The sequence below is a fragment of the Gambusia affinis genome, linkage group LG08, assembly GCF_019740435.1.
Source record: "Gambusia affinis linkage group LG08, SWU_Gaff_1.0, whole genome shotgun sequence".
Classification (NCBI taxonomy): domain Eukaryota; kingdom Metazoa; phylum Chordata; class Actinopteri; order Cyprinodontiformes; family Poeciliidae; genus Gambusia; species Gambusia affinis.
In genome coordinates, this window is record NC_057875.1 from 18111484 (window position 1) to 18125835 (window position 14352).

At 35.8% G+C, this 14352-nt stretch overlaps 1 protein-coding gene across 8 annotated transcripts in view; it reads right to left on the reverse strand.

Moving 5' to 3' along the window:
* Positions 1–14352, reverse strand: part of ppfibp2b (PPFIA binding protein 2b) — a 70588-nt gene that overhangs the window by 22045 nt on the left and 34191 nt on the right. For 6 of the 8 annotated variants that reach the window (XM_044125581.1, XM_044125582.1, XM_044125583.1 and 3 more), the window contains 2 exons: positions 13255–13368; positions 6359–6508 (listed from right to left, as the gene is read on the reverse strand). In XM_044125581.1, the coding sequence (XP_043981516.1) occupies positions 6359–6508; positions 13255–13368 (264 nt within the window). Of the gene's footprint in view, positions 1–657; positions 871–6358; positions 6509–13254; positions 13369–14352 lie in introns of all 8 variants that reach the window. The other 2 variants (XM_044125578.1, XM_044125579.1) reach the window with 1 other exon arrangement.

A 14352-nucleotide genomic window follows, 5' to 3' on the forward strand; every position in this document is an offset into this window, starting at 1 on the left:
TTATTGTAGAAAACATATTCTCTCATCAAATAATATGAACAGTTGAAGATTTGTTCAATTAAAAAAAAAAAACTAACCTAACCTAAAAAGTAACTATATTTTGTGTACCACAGTCAGTTACTCTGTGCTGTTAGTACAGCGTACTAATTTGACCCACTTTCAGTGTTCAGTCTGAATCCACCAGATTTTCTATATAATTTATTAGGAATTAGGAAAAAGAATCAAGATGCAAGCCTCTCTTACAGTATTCCCAGGGTCTTCAGAAGAGAACCAGGCCCACAGCAACATACATTTCTTCTACACATCTTGAACCGTGCCACTCTCTGCCATTTGTGGTGGTATGCAATACAAATGCCTCAATTTTGGAAGCACTCATTGGACTGTAGCTCCTCAAATGAATGGAGGTATTTGGAAAACTAATCGAAAGTTTTGATTTCTGCCAAAACCACAGCAGAGCGTCACCCCAACATCCTGAGGGCCACATACAGATGATTCACTCCACACACACACACACACAAGAGAGGTTGTTAGTTTGATTCTGTGGAAATTTCCAAATACCAGCAGAAGTTTGTGGACTAGTTAAGAGGGGAGAGGAGAAGAGAAGGAAAAATGGTGGAAGTATTGTAAGAGGAGTTCTTCCATCATCAATTTCCATACATGCACAGTCTGTCTTTCTCCACTGTGTTTCAGGGAAGCAGAGCTCAGGTTTGATCCAGCATTAGGATCGGTGCTCTGAACTGGGCTGCCACTTGGGTCCCCCTGTCGGGCTTCCTTCTCCTCAAGTGCCCGTTTCTCCTGGATGCGAGTGCTGATCTCCTCCTGAAACTTGCACATCTGCTCCTGGAGCTCACTGATGAGATTTACCACACACTGGCAGGGGTGGAGGATAAATGAGAAGAGGCAGACGATGTCAAATGGAGAGATGTAAGGAGAGGGAAAGAGAAATACACTGAAGTTAGATGCAACAATAGGAAGAAAAAAAAGAGAGAAGATGATCACTGGATGACTTGTTTCTTAATTTAGTCTGCAGATGGAAATATGTCTTCTATTGTCTTGAACTCCCCTGGCTGTGGATTAAAATGCAATTTTAAAGAACAGCAAGCATAATAAACAGAAAAAAGCCACACAAAACATCTATTTGACCCAGGGGGGGAAAAAAAAAAAATCCAAATTGTGGTTGTAACAATGAAAAAGTTTGCCTTGGGTCAGACAGAGGCTAGGCATCTTTCCTCACCATCTCACATTGCAGAAATAGTGTGACACATAGATACATGTTCAAATATGTAAACTGAACACGCGCCAGGCTTTGTGCTCCACTTCCCCACAGCTGCCATGTGGGACGACTGACAGGAAAGGAGGGGATGAGCTTGCTGATGGATTTCTCTGGGGTCAGTGGCAGAAGCAGAGGGTCCAGGTAAGTTTGGAGAGTCGAGGAAAGAAACATCTCATGGTTTAAATGGGAGATGCACACAGTTAGTGAGTTGATAATTCACTGTTAAGTGGGCCGTACTGTGCTAATTCACAGTCCTACAGTGCAAACGTTATGACCTTCTTAATTTATCTTCTCTAAAGGAATAAGATCGGGAGACAGTAGAATGGGCTAAAAATCAGGAATAAACACAACGGCAAAAAAAATTATTTCAGTGCTAAAACAATGTGATGTGATTAATAAACAACAAACAAACTAATAAATAAAAAGTCAGCAATGACCTGACTTAAAGATGCATTTTCCCTCTGCTGATCATCCACTCTATGCAAAGCTTTAAGCTGTAAGGAGGGCATGACCTTTTGCATGCACAAATACAGATTTCTGTCTCAGTATACTATAAAAATATAAATATAAATCATCATTTGAGTAAAAAAAGAATAAAAAAGCAGCTAAACACCAAAGAAAAACCTTTAGAAATCCTGTCTAACTATTACTAAAAACCACTTTAAAATATTACAAGCAAGACTGGTTGTGTGGAAGCAAAATCTCAGTTACATATATTAATCAATTTCCAGCTATTTTTAGTCTACACAGAATGATAATTATCTCCAAGATTAGCCTTTCTTTGTCCCCGTCTTACAAAGTTTAGATCCACAAGAATGAGCAAGACTAGATGAGAAGATAGAAGTATAGAGAGCGATAATAAAAACAGAAGCAGTGAGGGAAACAAAAAAACACATAACCCTTGTTTTATACAAAATAACTTGATAAATGCTTGCCCAGAGAAACAGCCTCATCTCACAGTCGTGAAATATTTTAGAAGCTTGTCGCATAACCTGAAAAATGCACCATCAAACTAAACGCGTCATTCCCAGGCGATCGTCGGTTGGCTGCAAGTTTTTTTCTGTGTGGTGCTGGTGTAGTTTCCTGAGGTGAAAGTGTTTTACCCCCAGGAATGCTCAGAACGGATGCCTGTCATTCCTCATGACAGCTCACTGGAGCCTTGCAGCTGTTACAAAGCGCACACACAAACACACATCATTACTTTTACTATTCCAGCTCCCATCTCTCCGACAAAAGCTAAAGACCACAGCTTTGTAGAAGAATTGTTGGCTGTGAGAGCCTTGGGACCTTTCTCCATAAACAAAATATTTAAAGGGATACATTCTTTACAGTGGTGCTTTGTGAAGTTGATACCAGCTGTCAGTGTCTTACACCCTGCAGCAGTTAGTCTACATTGTTGTCTTAAGTGTGTTTGGACACATCACAGTGTGTCCAAACCTGTTCTATTTACAAGTGTTGCAAGTTTGTGAAAAAGCAACAGAAAAACCATCCACAGCTGAAGTCCAAGTATCTACGTCGCCTCTTTAATAGGGCAGTTCCTTTATGTATTAATGGTGAGAGTCAAAATGGATCAAATAAAATGTTTTTGTTTTACTCAGTGTGGGCAAGCTACTGACTGCTTGGAGCCTCTACACAAAACCCTACTTCAATCAATCAGAACCATCTAACAAGCAAAAATAAAATGAGAATTAGTAATCCCAATTAGTAACTTACACATGCAAAACAGAGGTGAAGGTGAAATGTGTGACTGAACAACATTCTGGTTGGTAACCTCACTCAAACACTCATCAGCTCTGCACTTCTCTCTGACAAACTCAAAGGTAAACAGTGGAATAATAATTCCACTTAAAAAATCTTGTGTATGACAGAAACCACAGCGAAGACCTGCAAGAAGTGTTACATTAGAAGGATTAGCTCCCTTTCCGCTTGCGTTGATTCATGGTTGCAAACAGGAAGATGAAGATTAACATAGTTACTTAGGATAATTAGGTAATTCAAACAGCAATAAAAATAAAAAAAATCTATTTTTTGTCAACCAGTAGAATATGGTCTGAAAATTAGCTCTAAAGAGCTTCCAGGATGGAACGATTGACTAGGAGATGGAACTAAAGATATGGCGTTTAGAAAGAATTTGAAACTTGCTCAGCTCAGCTTTTCATCTTCTTTTCTGAGAGAAACTAACATTATAAATGTTTTTGGTAGAGTCTGGTCACACCATGGATCACTCACAGAACCAAACAGATGACGGTTGGTTTTAGGCAACAGGATTTGTATTGCAAATATCTTTCTTGGTAACGATGCATTTCTTATAGGACAGGTTTGTTTTAACAGCACATTCTTTCCATTCTGATTTTTTTTCTGTTTTTAATCATCATGTTACCTCCCACTTGCTGCTTCCTCCTCCCTATCTGCTACCACTGATGCTTATCACTTTCCATCCACATATTACTGGCCTCTGCACATCTAGAATGCTGCATCAAGTTTATTCAGTAGAAGCACAGCCCTACTTAATGCTCAAATGCCAAGTCACAAGAGCATTCTTAGGGTCTGCTGTGCCAGTGGGGAGCAGCTTAGTGTCAAAAAAACAAGTTGCACACAAAGAAAATAACTATCACAAAAAAAGACAGTTAAACAGATAAGGCTGGAACACATGCATTTGAGCGTTATTATTTGAGACCATGAAGGTCTTAATGGGATTGTTTCTAACTTCAGTGGAGCAGAAACTTGCTGCTAAGCTGAATAGAAACTCTGATTCAGAGACACACTGCCACGCAACCTTTCACTTTCTATAAATTACATCATCTCAACAGGTTTTAATGCAACTGCTGTAGCTCTTGGAGTACGATGCAGTTTTAAATGATCCGTTACATTTTCCTAACCTACTATATTGAATCTTATAACACCATGAATAGTGATGGCATGTAATGTCCTCTGTTATTTTTCAGCTTAACTTTAGAATGATGTTAAAGCTTTCATTGCAAATTACATAACTGAGCGTTGTCCATTAGAAACAAATCAGATAACACAGGGAATTAAACTCCTTTTGCAGGGAGCATTTTAATCACATTGCAATCTTGTGATATTTTGAAGGCCTTGAGGTGAAGTACGCTTTCTTTAAAAATCTTTTAATAAGGCTATTTTTGTACTATGAACTTACTGGCTGTTGTTGAAACCACCTGACGTGTTCTGGCTTGTTTGAGATACACATCTAAGCACTGAAACTCTCAAAGATTCCACTATTAACTGTGCCAGTGACTTATTGTGGTGTTGGAATGTTTTTGTTGCATTCATATTGCATATGTAATAGTTCCAAAACAAAAGAGCAGGTATTTCAACACCTGATTACTATTGCATAGACCTGAGGAAAAAACTTTTATATATGTGTGCTTTGTTGACTAGTTTTAGAGGGAAATTCAAACCAATAAAAAACAGCTGGGAGAATGAAAGTTTCAAGAGGTTCATGTGAAACAAAAACCTGTTGCTTGTCTAACCTGCTACACTTGGCTAAAAGAATCAAATGGTAAACTTCTGGAATCTACAGTGTCTTCCAGATTTAATTACGTAGTGCTACTGGTGTACTGCACAAAGTGAACGGTAAAATGATGACCGAGACCTACACTGAAAGTCTTTAACTTCACCTCAGATCAACAGCTGGTTAAACAAAGTTGTGAGTTCCAACTAAACACACATCAAAAGGCTCTTGGGATAGAGAACGAATGGCACTTGATGAAACCTCATCAATAATTTATGGACTACTTCAATTAACTGAGTCTGTGCCAAGAAATCCAACCAATTTAAATTAACTTGCAAATTTTTAATATAAAAGAAGCTTGCTGTTTGGCTGAAAATGGCAATCATTAAAATGAAACTTGCTAAAAAAAATTTTAAAAAAACCTTTTAACCAAATACTAAAGTTAATGTATGTGTATATTTATGATGCAGTGGCATAGTTTGACCACTCTGAGAGTCAGATTAAAAGCAAATTCAAATTTGTCCACCTGATTCTATTTTTATTTTATTTTATTTTAGTAAACTACTGTACAAAAATGACACTCCATGAAATTAACAATTTAAATAAATAGCCAAACGTTTTGCTTTTTAATCTTATTTTGATTTTGCAAATATTAACACGCGTTCCATACGTCACACTTCTCTTTCCTGAGCCACCAGCCAACAGGTGAGTCACACAAAGAATATTTTAAGGCTACTTATTTCCCTGCATACATTAAATACAACTAATTAACAATTGCTTCTAGTAGTCAGCTTGAAACTTAGATTACTTTCAGCAGATGCCTCTTAGGAAGACACACAACAATCTAAAGAGAGTTAAAAACAAAGAGCAGAAATTGGTTGAAAACTAATTCTCACTGTCAGCATCTTTCTTTTCTAAGTTATATTTCTGTCCCAAAGAACTCAATGGGGAACCCCTGTGCCAGACTAACCATTAATTTTGGACATGGTGCATACATTAGCTATTAGTGAAACGGTTAAAGAAAATTTCAGCAGGACTTCTCTGGAGACTCAGAAGTCAAATAAATAAGTGACATACATAATATATGAAGCATGTCTAAAGGTCCCATAAAGCAAAACTACACTACATGCATCTGTAATATTAGTAATAAAGTATGAATTTGAAGGTAGAAATAAACTAATACAAACAAAACCTTAGAAAAAATTTAGGAAAACTAGGATTTATAGACCAAATTTAGCCCAACTTACTTACTTAAGTTCTTTCAACCATAGAAACTTTATGTAAGAAACACCCAGATTATTTTTGATAGTGATTATAAAGCCTGAAAAAAAACATTAAATCCCACAAAAATATCAAAGAAGCTGCTGCAATACATGCTTAAATATTGTTGAAGGTTTGTCTGTTGATAAATAGGATTTAGACATAACTTACTGTGCAACACAAAGCATAACAACCTGTTTTTCATTAAAATCAAAAAGGAAAGTTACATACACTGTGCTTAAAAAGCCCATATCTTTGTGTAAAGCATGTAAAAATTGTCATAAGTCAAGTTGTTCACAGAACAAAAATGGCGTTTTTGCTATCTTTGAGTGAAGTTGGTTGACATTCCATACCTCAGCTTTGTTGTTCTTTGCATTTGCAGCATCCTGAGGGTTTGTGTTCGTTCGTGTTTCCTCCATGGTGACCAGCTTCAGCTTCAGGTAGGACACTTCATCCATTAGATCCAGTTTCTGGGTCTCCAGAGAAGTCCTGCTCCTCAGCTCCTGAAAAACAAACAAACAATGAATGTAGTCTGTAGATCCTATTGCACACATGGAAGAAAAAAAAAACACTTATGTTGCTTTTGCAAAACCCGGTAGCAGAAAATGTTTTACATGTGTCGTTCATGCAAGGATTCCACTCAGCACAATCTTCTTCCCACACTACGAGAAGCCTGGCTGGGGGATAAAGACCCCACAAAGCTAAATATACATGCTCTCACGCACAAACAGGCTTGCTGCAAACTATTAATAACGCTGTCCTTCATTGGTAGAGAGGAAAAGAAAGCATGTCTGAAAAAGAGGCAGATAAGAGCTGTAGTTTCCCATGAGCATGATAAAGTTTTAGTTTTTTTATGACTCGTATGTTAGCTTTCAATTCCCCATTCAAACTACTTCCAATTCCCCTTATGTGTCTACAAAATTCAAACTGTAGTTGTGAATGTCATCATCTTGATCAAAATACTTTTGAGAGAAATTGAAAAGGAAATTAACTAGTGAATTTTTTTTCATCTCAGGATTAATCCAAGAATATGATCTTTCTTAAGACAGCCATTTTTTTTCTGAAGTTGTCATCTTGGGTATCATATCGACTGACTTGCTTACATTTTAAAACGTTCATTTATTTATTTATGTCGCACACCATTTCCAATTCAATTTGGCAATAATTTGCAGAACTTTCTATTCCATTTAACAAAGCGTTAAAGGAACCATTTACAGAATGATCAGCACACACCTACATTCGTAGGTTTAGCTTCTTACCCAAAGACATTTTAACATGATGGAAATCAAACTCTTTTGACAATGTAAACAATATAAACTTCTTATTAATGGTAATACTAAGATACATAAATGGTCAATTGATTTTTGTCAGCAGGATTTCTGGTCAAACTAGAGTCTAATTCAAAAGAGGCCGTTTTTTTTCCGCTCTCATAACATCACAAGTTCAACATTTAGATGGGCAACTAAGATTTACTTTTGTCTTTGGAAAACAAAACACTAATGGGTATGTGTATCAAAGGTCCTTTTATAGAAAGTAGCATTTTATCCTGACAGAATGGATCTCAGAGTAGAGGAACAAGGCGCACTCCTCCAAATCGTGCCTGAGTTTTGCTGTGCTGGTTGCTTGGAGACCAAAGGAAGTAACGAGGTTTTTAGGCTGCAGCTAGAATACAGGCGGGCATACACAAGTCTGGCATTACATTCATCAGTGAGAAACAGGAAAAGCAAGAAAAGAAGTCGCAGCTAGAGGAAGTAATGGGGTTCATGGTGATATTGTCAGCATTGGGGAACTTTAGCTCCTCTTAGCTGCTACGCCAGGGTTTGTGTTGAGGTGTAAAAGGCTTTTAGGACCCATTAAACTGGATAAAAATGTCAGTGGCATAAAGAAAGCATATGCTTTGTAATTGGAAATATAACTGAACAATTTCTCTGTATAATTGTATGATGATATCATTTTGATCAATTATTTACCCATCATTCTATTCTTTTTCGTGTCTAATGTACAAAAGTCGTATTAAAAAGCATACAAGTCAACTCTCTGACCACAAGTTCCACTCAAAGTGGACACTGTAAACAAGTTGTGTCAACACCACAGCCACACTGTCAGACAGTCAAAAGCCCATAATCACTCCAGCTCAGAAAATCTGCTTAGTTATGGCAGCTGACTGTCGGTTTGCAATCTCACACCAGCGTCACATTACAGAGGGATAAGCTGCAATATTTAGAGGTAATTTATCAGACGTCTGTGGTGGTCTGCCACAGCTCAGCTGCTTGACATTTGCTTTTACTAAATTGTAAGAAGCAACACGTGCCAAATTATCCTGTCCTTAATATGCCTTTCTCCTATACTCCTAATTATAGATCACTTTAAGAAAAGCTTTGATCATCTCCAAATTGGGGTAAAATAAATAACACAGAACTGTCTAAATCTGGACTCCAAAGAGGCTATTTCTATAGAAACTCAACTGGTTTAAATCAAGAGGAACTTAAAGTAGAGTCTACTTTAAAATTATTAAAGGAAAATATATACTGTAAATCTTTACAATAGCTTTGTTTTATTTTTAAACCTTTAAATTTTACCAATTCATCTGAAGGTTTTACATGCTCCAAAACAAAACCTGCTTTAAATTTAAAATGCATCATTTGAATCAACATTCTCACTGTGGCAGCAAAACACAAAAAAACAAAAACAAAAGCAAAAAATGACAGCAATGACATTTTAATTTTAACTTAATGGCAGATAAGATATTACTATTCACATCCCAAAGTCATTTACTTCATTTTGTAAATACATTAACATCTAAATGTATAATTTATGAAGACTTTTTTCAGGTAAAATACTCTTCATTTGCTTTCTGAAAGCTCTGAATGAATTTATTCTAACCCCACAGTTGTGACCTTTTCTGAAAGAATGAAAAAAACAACAACAAAAAAACAAATACAAATTTATTTCAAAGGTATATTTCAAATTAGGAGTTAGTGAATGGTTAAGGTCAGTAAGATGTACCCAATGAAGTGTTGGGACTTTAATGATGACCTTGTTTGGAGACATATTATTTATTTGATTCGTCTGGGTGTGTGCAGATCTCGCTTCCTGTCCACATCACTTCATTACAACACTGCTAATGAATGTACAAAGGACTCAGAACAGCAGTTTCATTTGGGAAATGTCATATGACAAAGTGAGGGAGGATGACATCCGGGATAATGATGAGTACATTTCACTGTGCTCACTGTAAAACCATTTCATGTTACTTTAGTTATTTTTTATGTACACAAACCTGAAATAGCTAAAGGAAAGACTGGGCATGGAGTCATACGGACTCTGTAAATGTTTTCAATAACATCCTAAAACATATTATGATTGCATAGTTTAATATGTTGACACAAGCTAAACTTTCTGCTTTTAAGCACCTAATCATGGTCATTTGTTGGTTTGCAACTTAACACAAAAACTGATGTCAACAGTTTCAGGGCTCAAATAATGGGACATTTACCAGTTTAACTAACTAGTCACTATCTAAACTAGCTAATATATAGCATTTACACTAGTAAATACTGTAGCAATAAATCCTTACTGACACAAATACACCTGATGAAAAACTGCATAATTTCTTAGGTAAAAAAAAAAAAAAGACTCTTAAATTTAAAGAATAAATAAAAATAGGAAACTTAGAAAAAAACATTACATTATAGTACTTTAAGAGAAATCTTTTTGCAGGTCAAAGTTTTACAAAAGTTCCTGGTTAGAAAACAGCTACAAAACTATGATAGGTGCATTTTTATGTAGAAAATTGGGTTTCGAACAAATGCAAACACACAAATAGTGAACAACAAGAGGAAACTGAGGTCTGAAGATGATACTGATTAATTAGTCAAAGTGCTTGGCAAAGGTAAAGGGAGCAGCGCTCGATTCTCTGTTTTTCAGGAACTGTAGTTATGTATCACATTTGAGAATCACATTTCTTTACCAACTACATAGCTGAACAAACTAAGGAAATAAAGTTTTCAGGAACTATAGGTCAAATTCAGTGTTTAAAGGTACTGGCTTATCTCTACAAGCAGCCTTTACTTATCAGTGATGTAAATATTTGGATTTATCTGCAGTACATCACAGCCTAGCATAATCCTTGTTGCACTGAAGACTTATTTTAGCTTGCACACTGGACAGAAGCAGTCCAGCAGAGAGAGCAGACACGTCATCACATTTTAAATCCTTCAAATCTGACTTCTACATATACACAAAGAGGATTTAAGAACCTGGAAAAGACAAAACAAAATACCACACAAGATGCAGAGACCACCTTTATCAGTCCCCACACCTAGATTTCTCTTTACCAAACATCTCGTATCGCTTTGTGTGTTTGATCAGCGGTCAAAATAAGTACAGCAGCCGCATATCAGTGCTGCTAGAGGCTCAAATCAAAACTGACTGCAGAAAAGATTTACTGCTGCAGCAATGTTAGTAATTGGCTGTCTATTTGAGATACTGTATGTTGAATTTCTACATAAATCTAGAAAATATTAATTAAAGCTAGCAGGACGATAGAAAGAAGCATAACACCCCTGATAAGGCTATTTATTTTGGAGCTGGGGACTTTTCACACTCAATGTGGGCAACAAGGAGGACAAAGAGCCCATTGAGAAGTTTAAACAGAAGGCTGATTCTGTGGCAGTCAGGGTTGGGGTCCTTTTGTGTCCAGGCTGGCAGAACTCATGAGTTTGCTTCACTGCTGACGTCAAGAAAAACAACTGGAAAAAATCCTGGCTTGATCCATTGTCAAACTGGCTCAGAGGTGGTTTTAGTCACCTTGACCACAGAAAATGTAAAAAAACACGAGAGCAGACGATCTAATCCATGCTGTGTTTAAATGAGGCGTCAGAAGACGCAAGCGTTTCGAAAAGCTTGAAAATAATATGTACATCTTTATTTTCTAACATCTGGATGAAAAGGTACTCAAAAAAGTCCAGACTGAAGCCAAAATTATTCTGGTCCACTGGACTATAATTACTATCTGTTGAGCTAGCTGCCAACATCAGCATGTTCTCACAAATATGCAACATGCTGACAGAAGGAAAAATGTCTGTTGTTGAGCAATTTAGTTTGGCAATTCGCTGTTTAGCACAAAACCCAGAGGAAAACTTCAGTGATCACATCAGCTTTCCTTATTAATCCTCCAGCAACTTTAAATGTGTACAAAGTATTATAGCATTCACAACTGTATATAGACTTTTATCATGATAACCAAATGCTGCTGCTTGTGTTTTAGTTAAGTGCAGATGGGAAAATCAATATAGTACTAAAATGATTGTTCAGTATTTGTAGGTTTAGGAGCACTTAACTTACATGAGCCTCATTACAAATTAATTTCCTTCACTTGTTCAGTTGTAAAAATGAAACTAATTAGTTGTACAGACTTATTTCACACAGAACAATACGTTTCAAGCATTTATTTGAATTACCAGATAAAAGCTAGTGAAAGTCTAAAATGTTTTTTTAATGTAGAAATTTAGGATAGGATATAAGAATGTAAATATAATGTGCGGTATATACTGTTGATATTTTCCCAGGGCATGAAAACATGCAAATTATCATATTAGAAGCACTAATAGTCTACTTTAGGCTAAATATCTTATTTTGAATTCCAAGCATCTAAATTTAGGCATAATATATGTGCTACATTCAAGTTAATCTCAACTTAATTTAAATCTGTTTAACAGCAAAGAAGAAAAAAAAGATAGAATTGTATATAAACCGAGGTATTAATGGGTTAAGTGTGTTGTATATATAATTTTTGATCGACTGGCTGATTGATTACAATACTAAACAATGCAATTTTAGTATTACCAACCATGCTAGCATTACAGGAAGGACAAGTTACCTTCATTTTTAGTTTGCTTTAGGTCAGACAAATGTTGTCTCATTCATTCCAGGAAATTGTTGAGCTTTGACTTGTTTAACCTACTTGGTTAAACCTGGCTTACATCAGCTTGGAGGATAGGAGTCAAAGGAGGACAAGACAAACTGGAATAAGCAATAAAACAAACTGCCACTCCTTTATTTATTAATTTCCTCCCCGAGCTGAAACCTTTAGCACCAACGTTTTGCCATTCAGTTTGTCAGCTGCCATAGACGAGGTATCAGGTTTTAATTAACACCAGTATGACTACTATGTTTGTAATCTAGCTTTAATTATTTTTCCTTCACAGTAAAGTTTATCTATGAAAGCTTGACTCAGTGTTTCTGCAAGTTTCAGTAACTTCAAATTAAAGACATTTTAAGATCTTTTAAAAATAATTAAGATATATATGAGCTTCAAAAAATTCTCTTACATTTAACTATTTTAAAATCATTTAGTAATGTATGAAGCAAATTAACTAGTATAGCAAGTAATTCTAATTACTGATAGTACATGATCTTATTGGTATCAGATGTAAATTACCCGGCTTTTTGGAATTTTGGAAACGTGGATGAGTTGACAACAGCTATTGCGATGACATTCTGAAAAACTACAAATATTCAATACAAAGTGTAAATTAATCAGATTTGGAACTTGTTGCATTCTGAAGTTTTTGTTTTGATAGCATTGCACATATGGATATTGCCACAACATATTTAGAAACTAAAAAGAAAGTCATAGACTTCAGCTGCAAGTTTTGGTTAGTGGCGCTAAATCTAGATCATTAGTGCTGGCATTCTGTTGGTTACGACAGATCTGTACTTGCAGCCGTGGCATGTTTTAGATATCAGTAGTGGAGGCGTGCGTAGCTGTAAGCATAGGACATCTAAAAAGCCATAAAAGAAGGTGCTTTAACCACAAACATTCAGGTTGAAGCTGTGCAAGATGGATGTGATTATGATCTCCAGCTGGCTGGCAAGGTATGCAGGTAAACATAGTGCCGTTGAGTTGTGAGCCGCCCAAATACTGATACCATCAGTAGTTCTGCTCCATGGTTAAATTTTTTTTACTTATAATTTCAAACAAACATAGTTTACTCTTTTTTTCTTGGATTAAAAATAATAAACATACCAGGAATCACAAAAAGTTAAACATAAGGTGACTGACTAACATGACGTTAAATAATAATCACATTTAATAGGATGCATTTTACACATCAGTCATGCAACATGTGCAGCAATATTGCTTTAATTTAAATAAAATATTAGAAACCTTCGGATGACAAAATGAGATTTTTTGCAAATGTTAAAATTCACAGCAAATAGTATTTTATTTTTTTTACATTTTTACCTGCTGCAGCATCTCCTCTGTGGAAGCCAATTTCTGTCGATGCTCTTCCAAAGAAGTTTCCAAGTCTCTGATTTTCTCTCCCTGAGCCTCAACTTGGTCCGTCAAAACGCTTACCTGTTGGAGAACAAAACCCTTTAAGATGGAGGCTTTCCATTTTTCTCCTCAAGAACCACAAAATAATAATGAAGTTCACTTTAAATCCCAACTGCGATTACGTCAAACCTTCAAGCAGTACTCAAAAGTTAGGGAGGATTGCTCATCAATTGACTGGGATAGTGTTATTTTTATCTTTAGAACTTTTCCAGATAACTTTAGCAGTACAAGATAAAAGCCAAAATAGCAACTAAAATAAAGTGCATCCCACAAAGGTGTGTCTGCAGCTTTGGATACTGATGGAAAAACATAAACAACATGTTCATAACATCATGTTGTGCATTAATCCAGAATTTCATTGTTATTTTTCTTTATTCATTGCTACTGATACAGAGACGATTGTATATATATTTTTTCACTAAATAAAACAATAGCATCAAGATTTGTATTGTTATAATCAAATTATTTATTATAAAAACATCTTCAATTCAACCTGCATTTTTTTAAATATATACATTTGCTTTTGAAACAAAGGAGATATATATGTTTCTTTCACCAATAACTTTAGACAAAAATGAAAACTTGTAATAATAAGTTGATATAAAAAAGGGTAAAAAGAGAACACTGACAGCCACAATAACCATAACAATATTTAATTTCTAGGAATCAGAATAAGACCCCTGACTTTTGTATCCGACATCCTACAGTGGGATCGCTAAGCAACTTTAAGAGATATTACCATGGGGCTCAATTCAGCTCTAACTAAACTGAATGGAAAGAACAAATACATACAATGTCTTTTATTGTGGTCACAGTCTGCACAAAGTCTGGTATTTAAAGACCAGACTGAAAACAATTCAGGTTTGTTTACAGCAATTTTATCCATCCAGTCGAGGAGGTCGAGGAATTTTGCACAGAGGAATGTAAAATCTGTCAGTCTGGTAGAAATGTAACCCAAAAGACTTACAAAGAACTGCAAAATAAATGGTTTCTGTAAAACATTGA